Source organism: Balaenoptera physalus (genome assembly GCF_965194825.1).
Source record: "Balaenoptera physalus genome assembly, chromosome: 6".
NCBI classification, from domain to species: Eukaryota; Metazoa; Chordata; class Mammalia; order Artiodactyla; family Balaenopteridae; genus Balaenoptera; species Balaenoptera physalus.
This window is the reverse complement of record NC_138885.1, coordinates 115322753-115348687: the sequence shown is the minus strand read 5'-3', so window position 1 is coordinate 115348687 and position 25935 is coordinate 115322753. Positions and strand designations below refer to the sequence as shown.

At 39.6% G+C, this 25935-nt stretch overlaps 1 protein-coding gene across 1 annotated transcript; it reads left to right on the top strand.

Moving 5' to 3' along the window:
- The first annotated feature begins 7278 nt into the window (after positions 1-7278).
- Positions 7279-8703, top strand: LOC309662654 (10 kDa heat shock protein, mitochondrial). Its single transcript, XM_082465619.1, has one exon. The coding sequence runs from the start codon at positions 7340-7342 to the stop codon at positions 7646-7648; it is 309 nt and encodes a 102-aa protein (XP_082321745.1). The 5' UTR covers positions 7279-7339; the 3' UTR covers positions 7649-8703.
- Positions 8704-25935: the final 17232 nt, after the last annotated feature.

Below are 25935 nucleotides of genomic sequence, written 5' to 3'. Positions count from 1 at the left end.
CTACTCAGTATGCATGACAGATCAATGGGTATTAATTTAACATAGTATTTATTACAAGTTCATTGATATGATTTAGAATTCCATTTTAACTAATTTAAGAAACTAGCACATGCAGACTTTTGGTACAGTATCAAAGAATATACCAAATTATCTGAAGGCTTTAAAAATACACCTTTTTCCAACTATATATCTGCAAGCGGCTGGATCTTCTTCATATTGTTTCTTCAAAACAAATGACTGAAGACAGAATAGATATGAGAATCAGCTGTCTTCTATTGAGGAGATACTTTTCTCTCAATATTTTTTGTTGTGGAAAATAGTTATTTTTCATTAAAAAAAAATGACTTATGTTGAACACTGGGGTTCCCAATCAGGGGTGATTTCGTCCCCCAGGGGACTTCCGGCCATGGCTGGAGACAGTTTTGGTTGTCGTAATGTGGAGGGAAGAAGGTGCTACTGGCATCTAGTGAGTAGAGGCCAAGGGTGCTGCTATATATCCTATAACACACAGGACGACACCCCACAACAAAGCATTATCTAGCTCAAAATTTCAATAGTGCTAAGGCAAACCCTGTTTTAACATACGATGGATTTAATTTTTTAAATTCTCAATTTCAATTTCTAATACAGTAAATTATCAATATAACCCATATAAACAAATACTCTTTGGGATGCTCAGTAACCTAAGAATTAAGGGTCCTAAGAAAAATAAATGATTCACTTCTATATTGTAATAAAAGCACTCTAATAATAAAAGCTTATGCCAGTAACATCTATAGTTATTACCTAACACTAAACTTGATACCTTGTAAATTAATTAGCTGGAATAACAAGATAGGTTTTAAAAGAGCTCACCTGTTCTTGATGTGGTAATATATTGCTAAGGTCATACTGTGGAGGAAAAAAAATACATTGTAATCACTGATTTTTATCATATCAGGCCTGAAGACATTTTTAAAAAGGGGTTAGCAAGGAGGGAAGACCTTCCAGAGACCCAGTGGCCCCGAAATCCTCGAATTCAGAACAGTACCACATGGGTGCTTTCCCCCTTGTTTTAGGTTCTTCAGCTTTTAGCAAAATTAGGAGACCCAAAATGCTAGATATGCTGTTAGAAGGCATGTTTTGGTTGATTATTATAATATATAAATTATTACATACTTCCCCTGTCATTTGTCCTTCTACCCACAAAACCTTCTGTCCTGTACAAGTTATATCTATCTATACACATGCTTAAATTTAAGCCATATAGTAGTTTGTGTGTGGGGGTGTGTGTGTGGGTGTGGTTTTTTTGTTAGCCCCTGCATTTCAGTTGATTTAGTTCGCTATCCACCTACCCATCCGTTTTCCATTATTTCCCTAAAAGTAAATAATAAAAGTGCTCTATACCAAAATGATTTCAAATCACTTTTACATAATTATTAGAAAATTTAATAGCAAAATTTTATAGCCACAAAACTGATGATAGGTCTAGCTATCCTGAAATAAGCAGTGCTAATAAGACAGCATAATACTACACAGTATCCTATTAATGACAGGTATTTCCAAATTATTTTAAATAAAGTATTAACGAACAGATAGATACAAGTCCTTAGGTAGTCTTTTTTAAGTTACTATATTCCTAAGTTATTCACAGATGTTGTATATTAGGCAACAAAGGGGTTCTCTGGTTAAGTTATATGCTCCCCTTTGTTCTCAGTGTCTAAAATGAAACTCAAAATAATTGAGGGAAGGCAAATCTGAATTTTAGAATAGGTCTATAGAATCTTAGCACTTGTATAAAGGCCTGTAACACCGTTAGCATTAAAGATGGATACTTCTATAGTGCTTCAAAGTTTCATCTTCAAATTGATTTTAAAATCACAGCATTAGAAGTTTTATGATGGAAAGCACCACTGAACCGTAGATGACATTTAATTAAACCACCCATTTTACAGATAAGGGAACCAAGGCTTAAAACTGACTTACCTAAGGTCCCACTAATTATCAGAAGCAGTTCTCTTTCTCCTGCCCTCTAACCAAATAGTGGCTCCCAAGCTCAGCTGCACACTGGGATCATCTGAGAAGCTTTAAAAACTGCCTGGCTTCTGCTTCAAGATGTTCTGATTTAACCGGCACTGGGTATGACTTGGGCATCAGGACTGTTTTTAAACATCCCCAGATGACTGCAGCGTGCAGCAAAGTTTAGGGATGAATGAGTTAGGGTTAAGATCGGAGAATCACTCGGGATGCTTTTGTCCATATAATCATGCTTCACATCATTCCCCATCTTGTCAACAGGTGTGTGTGCGTGGGTGAGAGACAGACACACAGACACACAGACACTGTGTCTTGGAGGCGGGGGCAGGCAGGTGGACTTTGTGCATCCAGAAACATATATCTTGAAAAGTTGCATAAGTGATTCTAATAAGGCTCACCTACCCCACTGAGAACAACTACCCCACTGAAAACTAACCCCATGATAAACATTTTCAAAATCATTCCTAAAAGCCAATTGGCCCTATTAATTTTCTCAGTAAACCTTTATTTCACCAATAATGAATGTGATGAATGATCATTTCTAAAACTTCATGAGAGCAAATTAAAATTTACTGTACTTCCAAAAATTAGACTAGGTCGGGAAAAAAAAGGATGAAACCTTCTTGTCTGAGCAAGGTTAATCTTTCTTTTTTTTTTTTTAATTTTATTTAATTTTACTTAATTTGGGCTGCATGGGGTCTTTGTTACTGCGCGCGGGCTTTCTCTAGTTGCCAAGAGCGGGGGCTGCTCTTTGTCGTGGTGCGCGGCCTTCTCACTGTGGTGGCTTCTCTTGTTGCACGGCACGGGCTCTAGGTGCGTGGGCTTCAGTAGTTGTGGCACACGGGCTCAGTAGTTGTGGCTCGCGGGCTCTACGGCACAGGCTCAGTAGTTGTGGCGCACGGGTTTAATTGCTCTGCGGCATGTGGGATCTTCCCGGACCAGGGCTCGAACCTGTGTCCCCTGCGTTGGCAGGCAGATTCTTAAACCACTACACCACCAGGGAAGTCCCTGAGCAAGGTTAACCTTCAAAGTACTTTTGAATTATATACTGGACATCAGACTCTTTTGAATTCAAAAGAAGCTGCGACTCTAGCCAAAGTAGAGTGGTTTTTGTACCCACAGATTCAGTGTCTTGGCTGAAGAAAAACATTCAGTGATTATGTGATAAGTGCCCAAACTCAGGACTTTAGAGATGGGGCTCAGTTTTTGCTGAAACATGATTTGATTGCAACTATTATTGTAAGCAAGAGAGGAAAGTTACATTATTATGACTGTGAACTTGCTGTCTTTAATTAAAGTAGAAGTTACTGATAATTTAAATAGCTAAAAAAAAAAGCTGGCACATTAAAAACCAATTAAAAATACAATTAGCTTATAAAATTAAGACAACAAATAAAATTAAGGATAAGGACATTAATATTTTCAAATAGCATTTCCCAAACTGTGTTCTGGAAAATCAACATTCATATCCTAAGGAGATGTTAATGTTTCGTGGACAACCGCGAGGGAGGAGGCAAGAAGCTCTGCATCCCGTTTGGTTTTTTTCTCTTAAATAAGCTTGAAAGGTTCATCATTAGGGTGTTTTGAAAGTGCATCTCCAATTGTGGACTATGAGGTGCTCCCAGAAATTAAAGAATAGTTTCCATCATCATGACACTGTTCGTGTCTCCTTAAGTATAAGCCTGACCACAGCCATGTTTCCGAAACCTCACCTCTTTTATTGTTCTCTGCTGTGAGTGATACAGTGTGTTGGAGATATATTTATATATATAAACAAAACTTAAATGTGTCTATTAAGTTAAAACCTCAGTTGAACAAATTTCATCTACAAAGAAATTAAGCTTGAGTGTGTATTTCTTAAGACTGGTTTGATATATTCTCCCCCTCTTTGGGGGACAGGAAGGAGAAGTAAAATTTCATACAGAAAGAGTGCAGGAAAAAAAAAAATGCACAGTGGGATAAATCTGACAAACTCCAATTAAATTTAAATGCAGCTTCGCTTTGGTGCCAGTAGGGGACAAGCTGTTCCTTCTTCTAAGAGCAGCTTCCAAAGTAGTGCACGTTGTTTGAGGACTACAACTCATACAGAAATAATTGTCTCTAGAAACAGCCAATCAAAAGCACCTCTCTTTCTCATTGTGTTCAACAATGGCTTAACAACAGAAACGCGTCAAATAAAGATTTATACTTTTTCTGGGATTTCTTATTTGCTAACTGGCTTTCCCTTCTATCATGTGCTCTAAGATTAAAATGGAAACTGAAAATTCATATTTAGGTCCTTGAAATCAATCTATAGTTGACACCAGTTTTTTAACCTGATCACTGAAAAGGACAATTCAAATGAATGAACTTATGTATGGCTAGGATGCTTTTGGCGATAAGGGGGTCTGTCACTCAGCCCTTGGCAACCTACTTGTACTCACCATTTTACTGTGGTTCTAAGATTAGGCTGGCTGACCGTGCTGTCATCTAGAAATATTGTTGAGCATGAGCTATACTTTTTAGTAAGCTGCCCTGGAGATACCTGAAGGGGAAGGGAAATAGAAGAAAATGTCACAGTAAGTTAAACCTATCAAGTGTGTTTTTTTCCTTGGTTAAAATGTCAAACGATAAAGCATTAAGATTTTTCTTACACTCCATGAACTGCCTGAGTGTGATATCATGTGCAGCTCTATGGGAAACCTCTATACTCTGACTTCCACAGACGAGCTTTGAGAAATGGGTTCTAAAATGCTGCCTTGATATAGTACCTATAATCAAACCTGGCAAGCACCTATTATAAATTACCTTTATAATAATGTAAAAAGTTTAGAATAAGATTTCAGGGTTTTTTCCTTAAGCAATGAAATGCAGCTGAGATTTCCTATTTCTATTCATTTACTACAATAAAACGTAATGCTTTATATAATACCGATGTAGGAGCATTTCACTGCAGTAAATGAACACCAATAATAAATGTTCAGGAGACAGTGTGACGAAACAAACGTTTTCCAATCAGAGGCTGGGCATGCCAGGGCTGCTCTATCACTAAAAAGCTGGGGGCCATAAGTCTCTCTGGGCCTCAATTTCCTTATCTGGAGGACAAAAAGGTACTGCTTAAAGATTCTCTCGCATCCAAAAAAAACGGATAAAACAACTCTGAGAATTTAACTTCTCACTTCATGTTTAAGTAAGACTGCCATTACATTACTCAAGTGAGAACCTCAGAGAATACTTGCCATTCATTTCAAAATTGTACTAATTCTGTTCTACGTGTTATTTGACACTCCTGCCTCACCCATGCTGCTCTCTGCCTGCAATGCCTTTTTCTTCCTCCTGTCCCAGCAAGCTTGACCCCATCTGCCTCTAGGATCCCTTTGCCAGCAGGCACACCACAAAACTTCTCACTTTCTGCACACTCACACATCTAATTTACCAACTGTTCCATGGTCTCAGCTGCTTGCATAGTACCACCCTCTTAAGTAAACAAGCTTCTCCAGGTTAGGAAGATTCTTCTCCTACCTCCAGCTACTGAGCACAGAATCAGGGACAAATTAGGATTCGACAAGTGTTTGAGAAATTATTTAAGATCAGTTACAACTGGAGGTAAATCTTACTAAAGGTACAAATTCGTGAGAATTTATCTACAGTGGTGTTGGATAGGTGACAAAGAACTTTTTGAGACCCTCTAGAGAATGAACTATCTTTAAAACACTTTAGAAGTATCCATTTATTTGTGAAGAGCCCATGAACACGGCAATAGTCAAATACTAAAATGGCCTAAACTATGTTAGGACAACTCTGTTCCTTAAAGTAAGGCCAATAACCAAATCCCAATCACTGAAAGCCACTGGAAGGAAGAGTAGCATTCTTTAATACCACAGAATACGAACAATTTTAAAGCTGGGCTTTGTTTTTGGTTTTTGTTTGTTTACTAATTCAGATGAGCCTTCCTTCCTCCTATTCATATAAAATAGTTTTCACCATGCTGTCACACTCTCCCATCAATGTCCTCCACAAATACATGAAAGGTGAGGCAGGGAGAAAATCTAGTTGATGCTTTTTAAAATACAGAGCATTTAAATAAAAATTGCCAGTATCCAATAATCAGAAATATCCAAATGGCATATATAAAACACCATTTTGCTTGTTTCAGATGCTTTATGCAAAGCCACTTATTCCTTATTAACAAAAAGTTCTAGATGTAACATATTTGAAACAGTATCACTATTTGGAAGACTAATTTCTCCTTCAAGCTAGAAATATTTTAAACTAAAACTCTGATATGGTCCTTAAGCTATTTGGTTAATGTGTAATTTTAGAATCTCAAAAAACAGATACAGCATGAAAAATGAAAATTCACTCATTCAAATACTTTGATTCTAAACGAAGCAGGTTATCTTTTAAGGTCACTACTATTAGGGTATAATATGACATACACTACACGTAATAAAAGTCAATGCTGACCAAAAATCTATATATATGAGGGGAATAAAAATAGTAAGGAAATGTACCAAAATATAGACTAGTTGGTAGAGCTTTGGGTGCTATTTATCCTGTTTTCCTCTATTAAAAACTTTTTTTTCTATTATGAATGTATATGGATTTGTCTTTGGAAATATTACTGCTAAAACATTTAAAATTTTTAATTAGATGTGCTCTAGAGTCCTATGGGGGCTCATTTAAGTTGTATCAGCAACTTACAGTCTACTGGCTCGATCCTACAAAAGAAACACTTCCACAGGCCTACTCCTGAAACTATTCAAACTTTCCAGCATCTAGTGTTCACTAAAGGATGGCAGAATTGAAGCCTCTGAGCAAAGCCTAGATATGTTAGCTGCCAGCAGATTACTTTCCTCTCATCTTGCTTGAAAATTTAAGATAACTGTCCTTTATGATTAAAGCCTTACCATTGCTGGCTCACAACCTCAATAAACTGCACTGACACACATAAGGGTATAAAATGCAAATACAAAAAAAAAAAAACAAGTAGCAAAAAACACTACTGACAGTTTAATGTTCACAGGTATTATTTCAATTGGTCACTGAAGAAGAGTATTTATCTTCATTCAGCACTAAGGACAAAATACATGGACTTTTACAATCTTTATAAGGGGAAAGGTTGCTTAGTAGACTGCAGGTTTAATGGTGAAGACTAGAAAATAATCATACCTAGGAGGCTAGTAAGTAACAACCCTCAAAGCTTATCATTAAAGGTCAAGTACCTGTTGAAATCCTGCCCCCACCCAATGACTCTTCCCATTGTGCCTACCGCCTCTGATTTTAACCCATTAAAAGAATAAAGCTGGAGAGAGCGAGAGTACGAAGTGCGGCAACCCGAGTCATGGCAGGACAGGCATTTAGAAAGTTTCTTCCCCTCTTTGACCGAGTATTAGTTGAAAGAAGTGCACCCGAAGTTGTAACCAAAGGAGGCATTATGCTTCCAGAAAAATCGCAAGGAAAAGTATTGCAAGCAATGGTAGTAGCTGTTGGATCAGGCTCTAAAGGAAAGGGTGGAGAGATTCAACCAGTTAGTGTGAAAGTTGGAGATAAAGTTCTTCTCCCAGAATATGGAGGCACCAAAGTAGTTCTAGATGACAAGGATTATTTCTTATTTAGAGATGGTGACATTCTTGGAAAATATGTCGACTAAAATAAGTCACTATTGAAATGGCATCACGTGAAGCTGCCCGTTCCCCCAATGGCATCACGTGAAGCTGCCACTGAAGTTCTGAAATCTTTCATCCTGTAAATAATTTCCGTGTTTCTTTTATAATAAAGTAATGATATCCAAACTAATGATATTCATTGTCTCTGAAATTTCGTTTTCTCTGTATTGATTTAAACATTCCCAAATAAAAGTATATAAATGAAAAAAAAAAAAAAAAGAGAGAATAAAGCTGAAGTTCACTTTTTTCTTCCCCCTTTTCACAAGTTTTGGATACGTTTATTAAGAATCAATGACTTTCACTGAAAAGTCTGTAATACTCCATCTATGTTGCACATTAATGGACAATATGGTAGGGTGAGTGGTTTGAATAGAATTCATACTCAAGGCCTTAGTAGAAAAGTATAATATTCTAATTATAGGTATAATCAAAAATATTGTCTGAATTAATATCGTTAATTATATTGCATTAAACTTCAAACTCAGAACCTATATTCAAAGAATAAATCTAAGTTTGAGTAGACTGACCACAAATCTATTTCCTCTCCCCCTTCTTTCAGATATCATCTCATTAGAATTAAAGGCATTTTTTAAAAAAGCTATACATAAGACAGGATAAACAGCAGATGATTTTTAATGTTTGAAAGGTGAAAAGACTAGATAAAGGAGTGGTAACTGACATGGCAGAACAGAGGAAGCACAACCTTGGTACCTACAGAGAGTGACTAGGACAGGAACAAGAAAACCAGTTTGTCTTACAGAACCCAAGGCAGGCTCAGAGTTCAGAGGCGTGGTCCCCAAATCCTTGCAGTGAGGCCCATCAGTTAACGAGTTGTCCAAGTGATGCTTCCAATTAGATCTTAACAGACAGCCAAGGACCATCACGCGTTTGAGGGAAGCCCCCAACAAGTAAGAGATCAAAACAGGAAGAAGGAATGGGACTTCCCTGGTGGCGCAGTGGTTAAGAATCCGCCTGCCAATGCAGGGGACACGGGTTCGAGCCCTGGCCCAGAAAGATCCCACATACCACAGAGCAACTGAGCCCATGCGCCACAACTACTGAGCCTGCGCTCTAGAGCCCATGAGCCGCAACTACTGAAGCCCGCACGCCCTAGAGCCTGTGCTCTGCAACAAGAGAAGCCACTGCAATGAGAAGCCCACGCACCCAACAAAGAGTAGGCCCAGCTCACCGCAACCAGAGAAAGCCCACGTGCAGAAACCAAGACCCAATGCAGCCAAAAAATAAATAAATAAAATAAAATATAAGGACGCTTTAAAAAAAAAACAAAACAGGAAGAAGGAATTGATGGGAGTGATAAAAACTCAGGAGCAAATGAAAACTTGAAATTGCATCAGTGAAAAAAAGAATGACAGGATATAAGAGAACTCTATAAATTGAAAATAAGGTAGACAAAACAATATATTCAATAGAAGGATTAGAGCACAGTCAAGGAAATCTCCAGGAAGCAGGACAAAAAGACAAAATGCAAAGCAGGAGGGGAAAAAAGTTAGCGATCTGGTAAGTCTAAGACTTCCAACATCTGAATAATAGGAACCTGGAAGAAAAAAACAGAATATCAAAGAAACACACAAAAAAGGTCTATACCAAACCAAATTATGAAATTTCAAAATCCCAGGGAGAGGGAAGGTACTAAAAGGTTCCCGAGAAGGAAGGGATGGGGGAAAATGACTAAAATCGGTCATGTACAATGTACCATACAATGTCAACAGGTTTAAGAGCAACAGTGTAAATGAGAAGATGAGAGGGAAATGTCTTTAGAACGGCAACAATTAGTTTCAACTGAGAATTCTATACTTTATCAAATAGAAGGAGTTTCAGAGAGGCTAGATCTCTATAAACGTTCTGCCCATGTGCCCTTTTCCCAGGAAAATGTGCTCCAGTAAAACAAGGAAGTATAGCAAGACAAGAGGGAAACAGAATCTAGGACATAGGGGATCCAACATAAGAGAGCAGAGTTATGTGAGATCCCAGATGACTTCACACAGATATCCCAGGAAAAGAGGCATAGAGCAGGCCTAGGGGAACACTAGTCTATATGGGAGTAGGAAGACAAAAGATTGGGGCAAAGTGTCTCCAAGAAAAAAATGGAACAGATGTGGCTTAGTAGACGGAAAATATTTTTCATAGGCATGTGACAAATGTTAAAACATTTGGGGAAAAAAATAGCTGTTAGAAAACAGGCAAGTGAATATAGTCAGGAAATTAATTCCACAGAAAAAATGAAGGATGTGAAAGCAGGGAGACCGGGCAGGGAGCTACTTACTGCATTTGGCTGTGTGAGATCACGTTGGCTAGGAAAAGGGGGATTGGGTTATCCTAGAGAAGTGCAGAAGTGCTCCAATTTCATTAATATTTAAGAAAAAGAATGAAGGGTGTACAAGGAGGAGGCACAGTCAGAGAACTCTATGGCTCAGCAATGCACAATATTTGCAGAGTCATAGTAATGTAAACATTGATTCTGATTTAATAAAAACTGATACATGTTGAGGGAACACAGGGAGGGAAATAACGTCATGGTGGAGCGAAGAAGCTCAGCTTTCACCTGCTATGACAAGAAGTCAATGGACAGTGCTAAAAATTAACTTACCTGTTATACTTTTATTACTTTGGTTAAAAAATAAGATCAAAAAAATAAGGCAAAAGAATTTAAGGCAGATCTTTATACTACAACCGTATTAGTGAAATTTAACGTAAATGTCAGAACCCTTAAAAAATGGGCACTACTAAGTCAAAGACTTTCCTGAATACATTTGATAATTAGGAAAATAGAGATTTAGAAAATCTACAAAAAAGAGGTCCATGCTAACAGTATTGGATCCATCATATTTTTTAGGAATCATGGCAGACATATTTTTAATTCAAACTATTAATTTCTTAACTTTTCAACTGTTTACTTACATGGTTGAAATGGTTGCTCCTCCTCTTTTCCCGCACTAAGAATAAAAAAAATTAACTGATGAATTCTGATACAAATGCCATAGAAAAATAAAGGTAGTCACTAATTATCTGATGGATTACCAATAACACAATGAGATAGAATTCCATTCTATTTTTTAAAATAATTTCCAACAAAATATATAATTTAAATCACCCAGCAAGATGAGTCCTATAAATAAAATCTAAAAACTTAGTTTCACTTTTTTGACCTAATAGATATTCTGTATTAGGCACAAATGAAAGACTCCCCATTTACAAAAGAAAAGGACAAAGCAAATTAGGCCAGGTGAGAAACTTAGCTAATAAAAAAATTTACCTGCTGCATAGCTGAACTACTAGCCAGGAGTATTTTCTAAGTCTTCATTTACACACAGCTTACTTTAATTACCACAATCTACAGATGACAACTCTACGAACCAGTTTCTGGCCAGGCACTCATCTCCCAACGCACCAGGATCTCTGGAAGCATCCTGAACCACTTAATGGTAACCTACTCAAATACCTTACTGAAAAAATACACAACTGGAAAGTAACCTATGTTAAACGTAAATTTTAAAATGAGTGTGCTGACCTAAATGAACATATCTACAGCACACAAAACGGTTTTGCTCCAACAAAGGCCAGAAGAATAAAAGCCTGAAGAGGGTCTTAGGCCACACTCTTGCTCACATTGCCTCCTTTAACTCCAGACAGGCATCACAGGCACGGATTCCTTAAGGCTGAAGAGAGAGACAGGCATGGGACAGCTTTTCTTTTACTGTCTCCAGAGCCCCTCTACATGGGAGCAGCTCATGGCTCTGGAAGAAACTGAGAAATAGAGCAATCCTAACCAGAAATGAGTGGCTCAAGTACACACACTAGAAAAATGCAAGTTAGAAACCCCAGGAGCTTCCAGGTTGGTGAGCATGTAGTACCCTTGCAGAGGGCATCAAAGCTCTGTGCCCTGTCCCCATGCCTGGACCTATGCATCTCTTCCATCTGGCTGTTCCTGAGTTATATCCTTTTATAAAAACCAGTGATCTAACGGAAAAAAACCAAAAGCAAAACAACAACAACAAAAAACCAAACCTCCGTTTTTTATTGTGCTGCATCACTTTAAATATTATGGAATGTTCACTTCTTGTATTCCTGCTCTCGTAATCAACTGAAAAACTTGGTCACGTATGGCTTTTTAGCAAATAAACTAGGATTTAACATAACATTCAGGAAGACAAGCAGGCAAGCGGGAGTGCAAAAAATTCTACGGTTCTGATTCTCATCTTAAAACAAGGAGGACACAGGAAATTTATATGAGTTTCACATGCTGAGGATAATCTTCTGGAAAACCCCATATGGCATGTTGCTCTTATTACCCTGGCACAGCACTACATTAGGATGAGAAAGTTTTGAATAGCTTAAAAGTTCTGAGTAGCATAAATCTGGATGTGAGATAGGCTCGTCTGGTTGAACACTGTGTAAAACAGGGCCAAAATCACAAGGCTCAATTCCCACATATAACAACTGATTTTTCTGATTTGATCAAATGAAAACCTAACTGTGACCTAAACCCTATCATTTGTCTTTAACATATGTGCTCTTCGGAGCAAGGGGAAAAGGACAAAGTAGCATGGAGAAATAGACCACATCTAAATCATGTGGCCAGTTGACTATGTTGATAAAGAGGTGGCAAAATGTATAAACAGATAGTCTAAGTGTTCTCCTCCCTAAAACACTGACAACTAAAGGAAACTGTATCATCAACATATTAAAATAAGACAAGTGAATACGTAAAAAAGTGAAACATTTAAACCACTGTAAGAGTTTTTCTAAATACCTCCTATAATACACAAAACAAAAACAGTTTTCACTCTTTTTCTCAGGGAAAAAAAAGCATTGCCTTACCATCTGTTTGAGATTTGCTCGGAAAAATGGTGCTTGCCCCTGGGTGGTCAGAAGGGTTTGGTTCCAAAGCTAAGTCTGTATAGGAAGAAGAGAAAAAGGTGTGGTGATTTAGTTGAGTAGAAAAATACATGATTTTAAAGATAGCTACACATTGATTGAAACCACTTTTAATAGTCTTGAGAAGAGCTTTTAGTAATGACAAAAAGGCAATTTTAGTAAAGGCACAATATAAAAATTCTATTGGGAAACAGCAAAATTGTAGAAACTCTCCATACATGTGGAGTAAAACCATGGCTATGTCTTAGACTTCTTTAACTTGCACCTAAATAATCTATGCCATTTTTAGATGAATCATATATGTGACTCCCCTCCTATTTATCAATTAAAAATTCAGTCACCCTCTTTTAAAGCTGATATTACTAGCACATTCCAGGAACAGTCTCAAGAAGCAAGTTATGCTGTGGCCAACTACTGTCAGATACCAGCTCAATATATCAAATATGCCAAAACGAAGTGAGTTGCTTTTGGCAAATGTTCTTCAGACAATCAAATGGCTAATTCTAACTCCATTCAACAAATGAACTCATTTCATTGGCTGTGGTTTATCTGGGGGCTATTCATCATGGCAGATTTAAGAGGACTACATAAAAGTTCAATGTTCTAATCTAGAGGAACACTTCCATGAGAGTGATTTTTAACTTTGCCCTCTATTTCCAAAGCTAAACTCACTACTTCATTCCACGCTGCATGATTAATTTGGGGCTTCAATAAGAGTACTTTCTGGAGCAGATCATAGGGCTACTAGAAAAAAATTTTGGCCATACCTACACGAAAAGGTGGGTCTGCCTGTAGCCCACCTTGCACCAAGGTGGGATAGCGTCTTCTATTTAGGCAGAAATACAAAACAAGCACAAGCTACCACACAGGATAGTAAGGTTGTTGTTTCAAACAAACAAACAAACATCAAAGCCCTATGACACTTCCTCAGCAAAGTCCATCTCAAACCATTTAACCAATCTTTTAAGAAATTGGACCAAGATTCAGATAAAGAGTAATGGTTAAGCCAATTATTTCCCAAACCACATAATAACTGATCTGTTTTTGAAAGATGGCTTTGATGGTCAAAGTGAAATACAAATATATCCCTGCCTCTTAGAGAATCCAAAGAATACACACATTGATATATTAAAAACTAATTAGCCTAGTAGTGAATTCTGTCTAACCCAGCATTTCACAAATGTATCTACCTAGAATCCCCTTTTCCCAACCAGAAAGAATTTGGCACGAACAGTAATTTTGGACTTCCCGTTTTAACAGGAATCTGAGCCATCCATTTTAATGTCATTGCCAGCACTAGTAATTTACAGAGCTAAACCAACTGCTTTGTTCTTCATGAAAATTCCTTCACTGAATTTGAAGTTTATCAAGCTGCTTTTGGAGAAAATATTCTATTCAACATTTTTATGTAAAAGACCCATATAATTATTTTAAAGTTTTTTTCTCCTACATATTTGAAAAATTAAGACAATGGGAAAATAAATTATTTCAGCTGTACACAAAATGGCAGGCAGAGACTTTCACAGCTGCCTCTAACCTATAGCTTCCGAAAGAATTCATGACTACTTACCTATACCAAAAAGAAAGTAAATAGACTACATTTGAATCTAAAAAATAAGCAGAAATGTTTGCAAAGTAGCTGTCTTATTTATCAGTGTCTATGGCATGGTAAAACTTAACAATTTTCAATGGAAGTCCAGGAAAATTAAGTGCCAGAATCAAAGAGAAGCAAGCTTTAACACACACACACACACACACACACACACACACACACACACACACACACACACACACACACACACACACACACCCGCGAAACCAAGATGTGCTACTACAGATCTAAATACAAAAGTCAAGAAGGCTGGGATAAAAGAAATGACAACATGCAAAAAAAAAAAAAGTAAACTTAGCCCAAGTGACCAGAAAAAAGCTGGCACTCTCCCTACTCTATCCTAGGGGGTTCAAAGGGAGGCACAGGACCCAGGACCGGCCAATCAATCACAGCTGTCCTGGGACTTGCCAAGAAAAGAGAAAGGCAGAACTGTACTCTAGGATCCTTAGCTAGTCTTGAGCTGCTGGACACTCCCCTTGCTATCATGAGGGGAAAGGCTTTTCAGGAGACATCAACAGAGGAGAGCAGAACTGAGGAGATCATTTAACTCCTGGGTCAAGTAGTGCTTAACTCTGTGATGTTCTTTTAACTTGCAACTGAAGGAGACCTGCTTAATCAGCAGTACTGATGATCACACTAAAGGTGGGGAAAGGTAAAAGTCACTTGCTCATTCCTTTAACAAATATCATGAACAAAAATCTGCATGAGACAAAACGATGCTCTGTTTAAAAGTTACACACAACCATTCACAATCATTAACACACAATGATTCACAACCGTTACTTTTAGTTGCTTTTCTTATACGTTAAAAAAAGCTCTAATTAGTGTACAATTTATGTCTTCTTGTTACTAACAAGCGCTCTCCACCCCACTGTTGCATATTTATTGTTTAATGAATACACACTGGCCCATCAAGTGTTATTCCTATACTGGACTTAGCCAATCCCCTATTGCTGGGGATTGGTGCTTACAAAGTTCTATTCTTAAAATATTATGAGGAAAATCTTCATGTACATAGTTTTTTAAAATAATGGTTTTATCTCCTTAGCAAAGATCTTCGGAAGTGGAATGACTAAGCCAAAAGATTAGATCACTTTCACGGCTCCATGTACAATGCTAAATTGCTTCCTAAAGAAGGTGGGGGGCACATTAGGGTATAATGCTACCAATCATGACATTTTGAGTTCCTACCCTTGCTTTGGATACTTGAAAAAAAAAAAAACAATTCCTACTGATATGAATGAGGAACCTCACTGTAGATCTAATTTGTATTTCTTTTGATTACAGTTTGACCATTTTCCCACAGTTATCAGTGTTATTTCCACTTTGGTGAGTTGGCCTATCATTTGAATGTACTGTAAACACCAGGGCCCTACTGCTGTCAGTTTGCATGAGGTTTTCAGAAAATATTAATCTTTTGTTTATAGCCTATATAACTAACAATTTTCTATATAACTTGCACTTTTTGCTAATGAAAAATACCACATCACTATCTTATAGAATGGACATGTGAGCCATTAGACAGTAAACTCATACATACACACAATATTTCTGCACTTCCCATGAACTATCTTCCCAAGAGCCTAAGGAGACTATGATAAAACCTACCACACTCTTCACTATCACAAAGGTAAGACTGCCAACTATTAAGCAAAGCTTTACCACCCACCATCCCTCTCATCCCTCTCCCCACCACATGCACACACAGTAATTTAGAGACTTCAGGGAATTACTGTGCATTCAGGAAATTACATGGATTCTTCCGAAAGTTATTTCTTTAGAAACCTCTAAGGATGTTTTACCCAGGAGAAATATTCTTGAGCTCATGATTAGGGGTTATGATTAAAACTGTATTTTAAGACCCATCATTTTTGTATTATCAATTTAAATTGCAACTTATTTGACAGCATGATAGGTCGATGTAGAAAAAGTATGATTAAAAAAAAATTAAACTCCGTCTTCATGTAAACATTCCTCAGAGGAAACCTGTAAAACACCACCGACACTGAATACTGTTTTTCCTCCAATCTAAGATTCTACCAGTTGTTAAGATCCATCTCAACTGCAGTTGTTAAAAGTGTGAAAACATAGGCAACTTAGAACAAATGAAATGCATTACTGAAGGCTAAAAGTGTTAAAACTATGCTATCAAACTGTCGATAAATGATTTGTCCTTGTTAAAATATTAGAGGGAGAGGGAAGTGACCAAGAAAGCATCTGACAGAAGCAGCATATTTCAGAAAGCGATTAATATCGACATATTGATTTCAATATATTCCAAATAAACAGGAGATGTCAGCAGTTTCTGGGCCAACTGCTGAGCACCAGTTTACTTAACGGTAACCACTGCATTTACTGAACTGCCCTAGCATCCCTATACTGTGCAGTGTATTAGTTTTATGGCTCATAATACAAACATTACAATCTTTACAATTACCATGTAAACTGATGATTTCATCTCTTTGCGTCCACACTTTCCACCGCAGTCAGGGAGTTCCTGCCAGCCAGCCCTGAGCTGGGCTGCCTCACCAGCGGGTACACAGCAGGCTCCTGCACCTGCCAGGCTACTGCTCACCCAAGCCTTGATCCTGCTTTCCTAGCTTCGGACAATCCTGGCTTCCAAACTTCCCAGCTCTGGTTTCCAACTGCTTCTGTACCTGCCTCTACCCTGGTTCTCAGTTTTGCCTTATTTTAATCCTCAATCAGTGTTACAGTGATCATGACTGAGAGGTGACACATAGGTAAGTACACCTGGCTTTATATATTTCTAAAGAGTACTTTACTCAGTTTCTTGGACTTTTAAGAACCTTTCTGGGTTGCAAGTTACCTTCATTTCATTTCACATTACGCAGTGTTATTGTTTTAACTCTTAAGTTTTATTACTTTAATACACTAAAACAACAACAACAAAAAAGGCTGAGAAAAAAGGTAGTATTCCAAAGAAGCTCACATAATGTCAACAATAAATTCTGTTCCTATATGCCATGCATTTGGAATTTACAGTCCTACTCTCTATCAATACTCATTTTTAAAACCTTGGACAACTCAATTTATACCTAAGAGAAGAACTCCTACACTACCTAACTCAGAACATGGTGAGAATCAAATGAAATGCAAGAGCAATCTATATACTACAGCCTATTTTAGACCCTTATTAATATCGCTTTTTTGTTCAAGCCACTGTTGGCTCTCACCTGAGCTACCGCACCAGCCTCCTAACTGGTCTCCCTCTCTGCTTCCTTCCACCCTTACAGTCTATTCTCACACAGTAGCTGGTCTGATCTCCCTGCGCCCTCTCTACCCCCCTTCCCTTTTTCTAAGAATTAACATCATTCCCCTGCATATAATCCTTCAATGGTTTCCCATTACAATTAGACTAAAATTCATATTTTTTGGTCAAGGCCCACTAGGCATACAAGGTCTTAATCCCCCATATTCCTCCTGGCATTCATTCACTCAGCTGCAGCCACCCATCTTTCTGTCCTTGGCACGCATCAAGCATATTCCCTTCTTAGGAACTGCACAGAAGCCTCTTCTCCCACAGCCTCACATGGCTCTCTTAGGACTGCTCATGGGTCGCTTAAGGAGAGAAGCTGTCTTTAACCACCCCTTGTAAAACTGTCCTCCTCCCCAGCCCATTACCTTCATTTTCTTTCTTAGTGTTCTCACTACCTGATGTTATTCTTGTGTCGTCAGCCCCCAGGCACCTCTAGAAAGTAAGGACCTGAGTTAGGATACGGGTTTTGTCTTGTCTAACCACTGTTTGTCCTGCCTCTGGAATGGTGCCTAATAATCATGTTTCAGTGTACCCAAAACCAGTTAAGGTTCTCCCAATTTTCCCACATCATCTAAGATTTCTTCTAATGCTGTCTTTTGATGTGTCTGTCACCTAAGACCAGAGTTAATTTCAGATCTCTTAGAGTAGTAGTTTAGTTACTCAGAATCAAAGACACAAGACAGGTTACCAAGAACCACGAAAACCTAAAAGAGGAAATCTAATGTTCAGTGAAAAATCAATGGTAACTTTAATTTGGGAAAAGAACATTTAATGTTAAAATACCTTTACTACAAAATGACTCACCCTATGAATTTAATTAAGTCGTAAGACAAAGTGTACAATCAGAATGCTATAGGGAAGTATCAATACAATGCATCAGTTTTTATCTGTGTCCCCTGAATAAAGCATTATAATGGGATTATAAAAGATGCTCAACCATAAAGGCTGGGTAAATGAATTATGCTCCAACCATTCGATGGCACAGTAAACAGTTGGTAAAAGGCAGGCTGTAGAGCTATGCGCAGCTGCATGGAAAGACATCACCCTGGAGCACTCTCTAGGTGTCAGCACAGTTCCAGGAGCTTCATGTCGTTACTTTTCTTTATAACACAAAGTTACAAAGTGGCACATAAAGAACAATCCCATCTTTGTAAAATAAACACAATGTTATGTTTATATGCATACAAAAGGTTCAGGAAGAATCAACACCAAAATATTAATAAAAATTCTGGATATTCTGAGTGTGAGTGAAGGACTTTTCTGTGTTTTCTCAATCTTTCACATCAAATGTTCATTAATACTGTCACCAAAAAAAGGAAAGATCTGTTGCTCAGAGGTTTTTCCACATCATATTGCCAATTCCTTCCCTACCCACTCTTCAGGGGGATGGGAGGTAGGGGTCACTTGAGAGAGCACCTTTCACCAGAAAATTAGCAAAGCTCCTAAGGTCAGAACATAAAGGTTGTATGAAAAGTTGATGAATAAAAGGAAAATCAGATAATAGGACCGTAGCATCTTCTTTTCTATTATGACACTACCATCAGTTATATTAGATATACTGTTAAAGACAAAGTAGTAAAAAATTCTTTTGAGTCTATCTGAAATCTATACTACGTTCTTAGGAGTTACTTTTTTGAGATGGCTTCAAGAAATCATGTTCTTCTCCAATGTTTCTGAAGAACAAGACAGAGCATCATTTATGTACGATTTTCTCTAAGTAACCAAATAATTCTTCACTGTAGAAAAGCCAAAATGTTTTATATCTGAGTAGGTATTTCTCAGTTTCCAGGGAAACTGATACAAAATTGTCTGAAATAAAGACATGAAGAGCAAACTTCCAATGTGCCTGTACTTTATATTTGGTGTTCTGACCTTGTTTCTATGGAAACTTAATTAATAGGCAAATGCTGAAATTGAGGTTTCTCTTATCACTTTATCGAATGCCCCCCCAAAAAAGACAAATTGAAATGAAATTTTAACAATCATGTTAAACATAAAAAGGTAAATTCTGTACTCATGAACTCTATTTTTCCAGTTCCGGATTTAGCACTCCTTCCTTATCATACATAGTCGTATGCTAAATGCTTAGTACCTTACCTGCCCGCTTACCAGCTTCCCCTAATGTCCCTCTGTCCAGGGCATTCTCGGCTTCAATTGGATTTCACCAGAACAAACTCTTTAAATTATATCAACGTGTTTACCTGACTGATAAATTTAGGCTATTTCATGACTTCTACCTTTATTCATATCCATTGCAATGTATGTACAGACAGAGAATGGAGAGGTAAATGTTGCTTCTGAGTTGTGTACAATAAACTGGAATGGCAATAATCAAAACTGGAGTATGCTGAGATAGGCCTAACTTATGGATAAATTATAATAAAATATAAGGTGCACTCTAAACAGTTTCTTAAGCATCCCAAGAACTGAATTTGGCATATCTACCACCTCCCAAGTCTGTCTCTTTTGTTCAGTAGCTGTGTTACACAGTCATTTCAGATCTCTAAGTCTTGGCTTCTTCATCGGCAACAGAGGGAGAATATATACGGGCCTTATTTGTAGATGGAAGGGCCGAGTGAAATACACAAGAAAATGCATTGTAAATCTTAAAAGAATTCTATAAAGGTCCAATTTTCGTCTCTCATCCTACACTAGCCAACTACTAACTGTTTTTAAAAATCATTTAGAGGCTTACCTTATAGCAACAAGCAGAGCAGTTTTCACAAGTACTTACATGCTTTGTGTTTAAAGCTACAATTAATTCACATAATTTGTTCATTCTTTCACAATATCTAACGATTCTGAAAAGGGAGTACTTTCCACTTACAAAGCCACGTCCATCATAAGGGTGAATCCACAGGCTTAATTATTCTAACTTTTAAAGAAATTAAATAAACCCAACTAAAATTTAAATAGAAGAGCTGTAAGACATTTCGTCTATGAAATAATGAAATAATCTCTGGCATTTAAATGAAACAAATGGGCCAGTGGGGCTTTAACATCTTTATGATACAATGTTTTATACTTCAAAGAACAGTCTTTATTAAAGTGCCACTATGCTACCCAGAAATTTTTTTTTTTTTAACCTAGAGCCATCCCTTTCCAAAATTCTAGAGGCAAAAATCAAAACATTTCCTCTCTTCTCTCTCTCCTCTCCTCCCCGACAACACCCACCCCCAGCCACTTAGTCTTCAGAACTTTTACCTGAACATTCTTAAAGTTAAATATTATTCTACTGGGGGGGGGGGGGCGGAGGAGGAGGGAGCCATGGAGACATTTTTCTGCAGGATGGATGTGGTATGTTAACTCCCAAACCTTTATATTACAAATTACAATCTGAATTTGTTTTTTCTCCTTTGAAACTTCTGTCCAGCAGTCTCAGGAACCACCTCACCCCTCCCTTAGAACAGGCAACGTGCAAAAGAAGTCGGTTAAGGCTGTGCAACTGAAGACATACTTGTGTCAAAGTGGGAATTTAAAAGTAATCAGAACTCCATGGGGTCTCCTTTGGTAAAGAAAAAAAACCCAACAACTCTTCTCTGCAGCCGTGGCAGTAACGTTTCACACCGTTCACAGTTATTTTAAGCCCCTCTCCCACCATTTTCTTTCCTATCGTGTTCAAATTATAGTTAGAAGGGATAAAGTAGCTTCTATCAGGGCGACTGAAAACATTAAAATCCAAAGAATTTTAGTTAAGAACACCACACTGACTCTGTCCATCTCTATTTTGAATTTAAATGACAAATCCTCTAATGTTTGTCTTGTCTCAAGTATCAACTACCTTAACAAATAGAAGTCTGTCATCAGGCCCTTACCTAGTTCCTTCGCTTAGGTACCATCTGGATAGGGAGACGGGATGGATACGCCGAAGTTAGAGTATTTAAGTTTGCATTAAGAAAAGAGAGAATACACCAGAAAGTCTCTGCTAAGTCCCACGAGATGTTAAATAGAACCACGAACAGGAAGGGCCGCGGATTGGAGGGTCTCAGGCCGGGCTGGGAAATGGGAACGGGGGAAAGAATTGGGCATTCGGGTAGGGAAGAGGGAAGGAGACTGGCCGGACGCGACTGGTAAAGAATAAGGGGTGGGGACGCCAAGCAGAGCCAGCCTTCGTCCCCGGTGCCCAGCCCTGGGAGAGCCAACTCCGGGCAAGAAGGAGCCCTAGGCGGCGTCTCCCTCCCGGGGGACCCTGGGGGCGGCGGAGGCCAGAGGTAAGCCCGAGAGCAGACGGCGCCGACCCCGCGAGGGGCGAGGCGCGTCAGCCGCTTCTTACCTTCGGGCATCTCCCGGTCGCTGATGTGCTGCAGGTGGTGGCCTTCGCCACCTGCGAAATCCAACTCGGCGGGTTCCACGGTAGCCGCCGCCGGAGCTACTGCCACCGCGTTCCCGGCCGCCGCCTTGTAGACCTCAGACTCGCAGTCCGGCTCCGCTGACCCCCTGCGCCGGCCCGACTTGGGGCTGGCATTGGGGGACAGGCAACAACACAGCGAGTTCCCCATGGGGCGCCTTCACTCCTCGCCGCCGCCGCCTCCGCTCGTCCCCCGACTCCGCCGAGCTCAGAAGCCGCCCCCTCCCCCAACAATGGCGCGGCGGGCACTGGCAGCCCCGGGCTATGCCGGGGCTGTGCCGCACATGCAGACGCGACTTCGCCCGCCGCTCTCCTGTCCGCCCAGCCGCCGGGGCCCCGGGCAGGGGTACGGCCCCGGCCGCACCCCCGCCCAGCCGCTGGGCCCCGGGCAGGGGTCCGGCCCCGGCCGCACCCCCGCCGCCGCCTCCCCGGAACCAACTAGTCTGTGAGGGCGGTGACCAGACCGGCTTATTTAAAAGGGCTGGGAACCAGAGAAGTGCTGAGACGCGCAGCCACTGAGGGAGAGAGCGCAGCCGAAGGTCCTCCTCCTTCCGCTGCTGCTTCCCGACTGAAAGTAGCTAGCCCGGCCGGCCCTTGCCTACCGGAATGTGTCCTTCGGTTACCTGGTTACGACGGACCAATCATGACCAGAGTTCCCTCCACGCGCCCTCCTCAGAGCGCAGGCATGTGACTCACAATGCCCCGCCCCCGCCCGCGGCTGCCCCGCCCCCCGAGCGGCGCGCCCCAGACTCTGGTTTCCATTCATCTCTCGCGCTCCGAGCTTTCCGGTCCTGCGGGAGGCGCCGCGGGAGTTTGTTAATCGAAGCCGTCCTGAGTCAGTGGGCTCTGTAGAAAGCCCCTGTTCGTAAAATGCCAGTTCAGTTAGCAACTCGCTTTCACCGGGTCCACAGTTGACTCATTTGATGTATTGCTCAACGAACTTAGTTTCACCCCAATTTTTGACCGTTTTTTATAACTGAATGCTCCTCCTGTCTTGCCTTCCAAAGAGTGTTAGTTTCCGCCTACAGTTTAACCATAGCAACCCCCGGGGCCCTGGTCCTACTCTCAATAAAGAGCTGTGGCTGTGTCTTGAATGAGACTCGAGGACACGTCACCCCTCCACTTCCTCATCAGTAAATTAGGGACCGAACTCCTCCCTCCCACCTCTGAGGCGCTGGGATTCAGCAACTCGCTTTTCTCGCCTGTTGCTCTCTTCCACGGCAGGAGTTTCCAGGTTTCCCTACTTTAGCCAACAACAACAACGCATAAAGCACGATTTTCTCATACAAACTTGAGAGTCACAAAGTGAAGTACCACGGTCTTGATTTGATGAAGATGATAACGATAGTTAACATTTGGCAAACACTATGCGCCCGCCCCCGTTCCAAGTGAGGTACTCATTTAACCCTCGGGAACAAAATCCTCAGAAACCTTCATTTTACAGATTTTACAGAAGCTAAGTAATGTTCCCAAGGTCACATGATTGCTCAGGGGTGTGGCCAGGATTTGATCCCTGATTGTGTGGATCCCCAAAGGCACCTTATTGTGATCATCAGAAAATAAAGGTCGAAGTCAGATTTGGTTGGAAGTGGCATAGTGTATCAGGATTTTCTTTTTTTAAGGAGGAACAATTTTTTGATGTGGATTTTAAAATACTTTCCCTTCATTCAACATTGATTAGTCCCTCCTACATGCCAGGCACCCGTGTGTGAAAAATAGTCCTGCCCTCAGTGACCTCAGGCACGGTGAGAAAACAAAGGCTTAGAAAGCCCAACAGTCTGAGGTCACACTGCTGCAAAGTACTTAAACCTGAAATTCAAACCTAGATCTATTAACCCCAAGTAGATGCTGGGGTAAAGAGCTTGGTTTTCTTCCCAGAAACATGAGAGCCATTGAATGTTGTGAAGTTAAGGAGTCACTATCAGGTGGTTTGTAGTGAGGTCACGCTTGAGAATAAGTAGGACTGATGGAAGCAACAAAACCCATTAAGAGACTTTATATTCATCTAAGAGAGGAGTGAGGGCTCAAACTAAAGGCAGTGGCAGAGATTGGAGTGGAGGGAAAGGATCTGAGGTCATCTGGGAGGTAGAATAGAAGTGCTCAGTGACTAGATATGGAGCGGGAAGGGGAAAAGAGAAGCAAAAATGGCTGCTAGGGTTCTGGGTTAGGGAACTATGTAGAGTGTGGTTACTTTTTCTTAGATAGTGCAGGAAAAGGAAGAGGTTTGGGAAGGAAGATCATTTTGGGTTCTGTTAAGCGGAACATGGAAATGGAGCTCTCTGGTTGAAAGTAAGCCTCTGCAGGCTAAGTCCATTTTGTGATATCCCAACTTATGTTTTCAAAAATAACACATTAAATCAATTTAAAAATGTGATTGAGGAAATTCCCTAATGTTGACAGCTAAGAATATCACATTTTTCATGGAGCAACTTGGAATCTATGGTTTTAGTAAATGAGGCATCCTATGTAAAATAAAACTGGTAAATGAGAGCTCTACCCACCACCAGAGCCTCCCATCAAGCCTCTTAGATAGCCTCAACCACCAGAGGGCAGACAGCAGAAGCAAGAAAAACTACAATCCTGCAGCCTGTGGACCAAGAAACACAGTTAGAGAAAGATAGACAAGATGAAAAGGCAGAGGGCTAGGTACCAGATGAAGGAACAAGAAAAAACCCCAGAAAAACAACTAAATGAAATGGAGATAGGCAACCTTCCAGAGAAAGAATTCAGAATAATGATAGTGAAGATGATCCAGGACCTCGGAATAAGAATGGAGGCAAAGATTGAGAAGATGCAAGAAATGATTCACAAAGACCTAGAAGAATTAAAGAACAAACAAACAGAGATGACCAATACAATAACTGAAATGAAAACTACACTAGAAGGAATCAATAGCAGAATAACTGAGGCAGAAGAACGGATAAGTGACCTGGAAGACAGAATGGTGGAATTCACTGCTGTGGAACAGACTAAAGAAAAAAGAATGAAAAGAAATGAAGACAGCCTAAGAGACCTCTGGGACAACATGAAACGCAACAACATTCGCATTATAGGGGTCCCAGAAGGAGAAGAGAGAGAGAAAGGACCCGAGAAAATATTGGAAGAGATTATAGTCAAAAATTTCCCTAACATGGGAAAGGAAACAGCCACCCAAGTCCAGGAAGCACAGAGAGTCTCAGGCAGGATAAACCCAAGGAGAAACACGCCAAGACACATAGTAATCAAACTGACAAAAATTAAAGACAAAGAAAAATTATTAAAAGCAACAAGGGACAAACGACAAATAACATACAAGGGAACTCCCATAAGGTTAACAGATGATTTCTCAGCAGAAACTCTACAAGCCAGAAGGAGTGGGACGATATATTTAAAGTGATGAAGGAGAAGAACTTGTAACTAAGATTACTCTACCTAGCAAGGACCTCATTCAGATTTGATGGAGAAAGCAAAAGCTTTACAGACAAGCAAAAGCTAAGAGAATTCAGCACCACCAAACCAGCTCTATAACAAATGCTAAAGGAACTTTTCTAAGTAGGAAACACAAGAGAAGAAAAGGACCTACGAAAACAAACCCCAAACAATTAAGAAAATGGTAATAGGAACAAACATATCGAAAACTACCTTAAATGTGAACGGATTAAATGCTCCAACCAAAAGACACAGTCTCGCTAAATGGATACAAAAACAAGACCCACGTATATGCTGTCTACAAGAGACCCACTTCAGACCTAGGGACACATACAGACTGAAAGTGAGGGGATGGAAAAAGATATTCCATGAAAATGGAAATCAAAAGAAAGCTGGAGTAGCAATACTCATATCACATAAAATAGACTTTAAAATAAAGAATGTTACAAGAGACAAAGAAGGACACTACATAATGATCAAGGGATCAATCCAAGAAGAGGATATAACAATTATAAATATATATGCACGCAACATAGGAGCACCTCAATACATAAGGTAAATGCTAACAGCTATAAAAGAGGAAATCGACAGTAACACAATAAGAGTGGGGGACTTTAACACCTCAATTACACCAATGGACAGATCATCCAGCCAGAAAATTAATAAGGAAACACAAGCTTTAAATGACACAAGAGACCAGATATATTTAATTGATATTTATAGGATATTT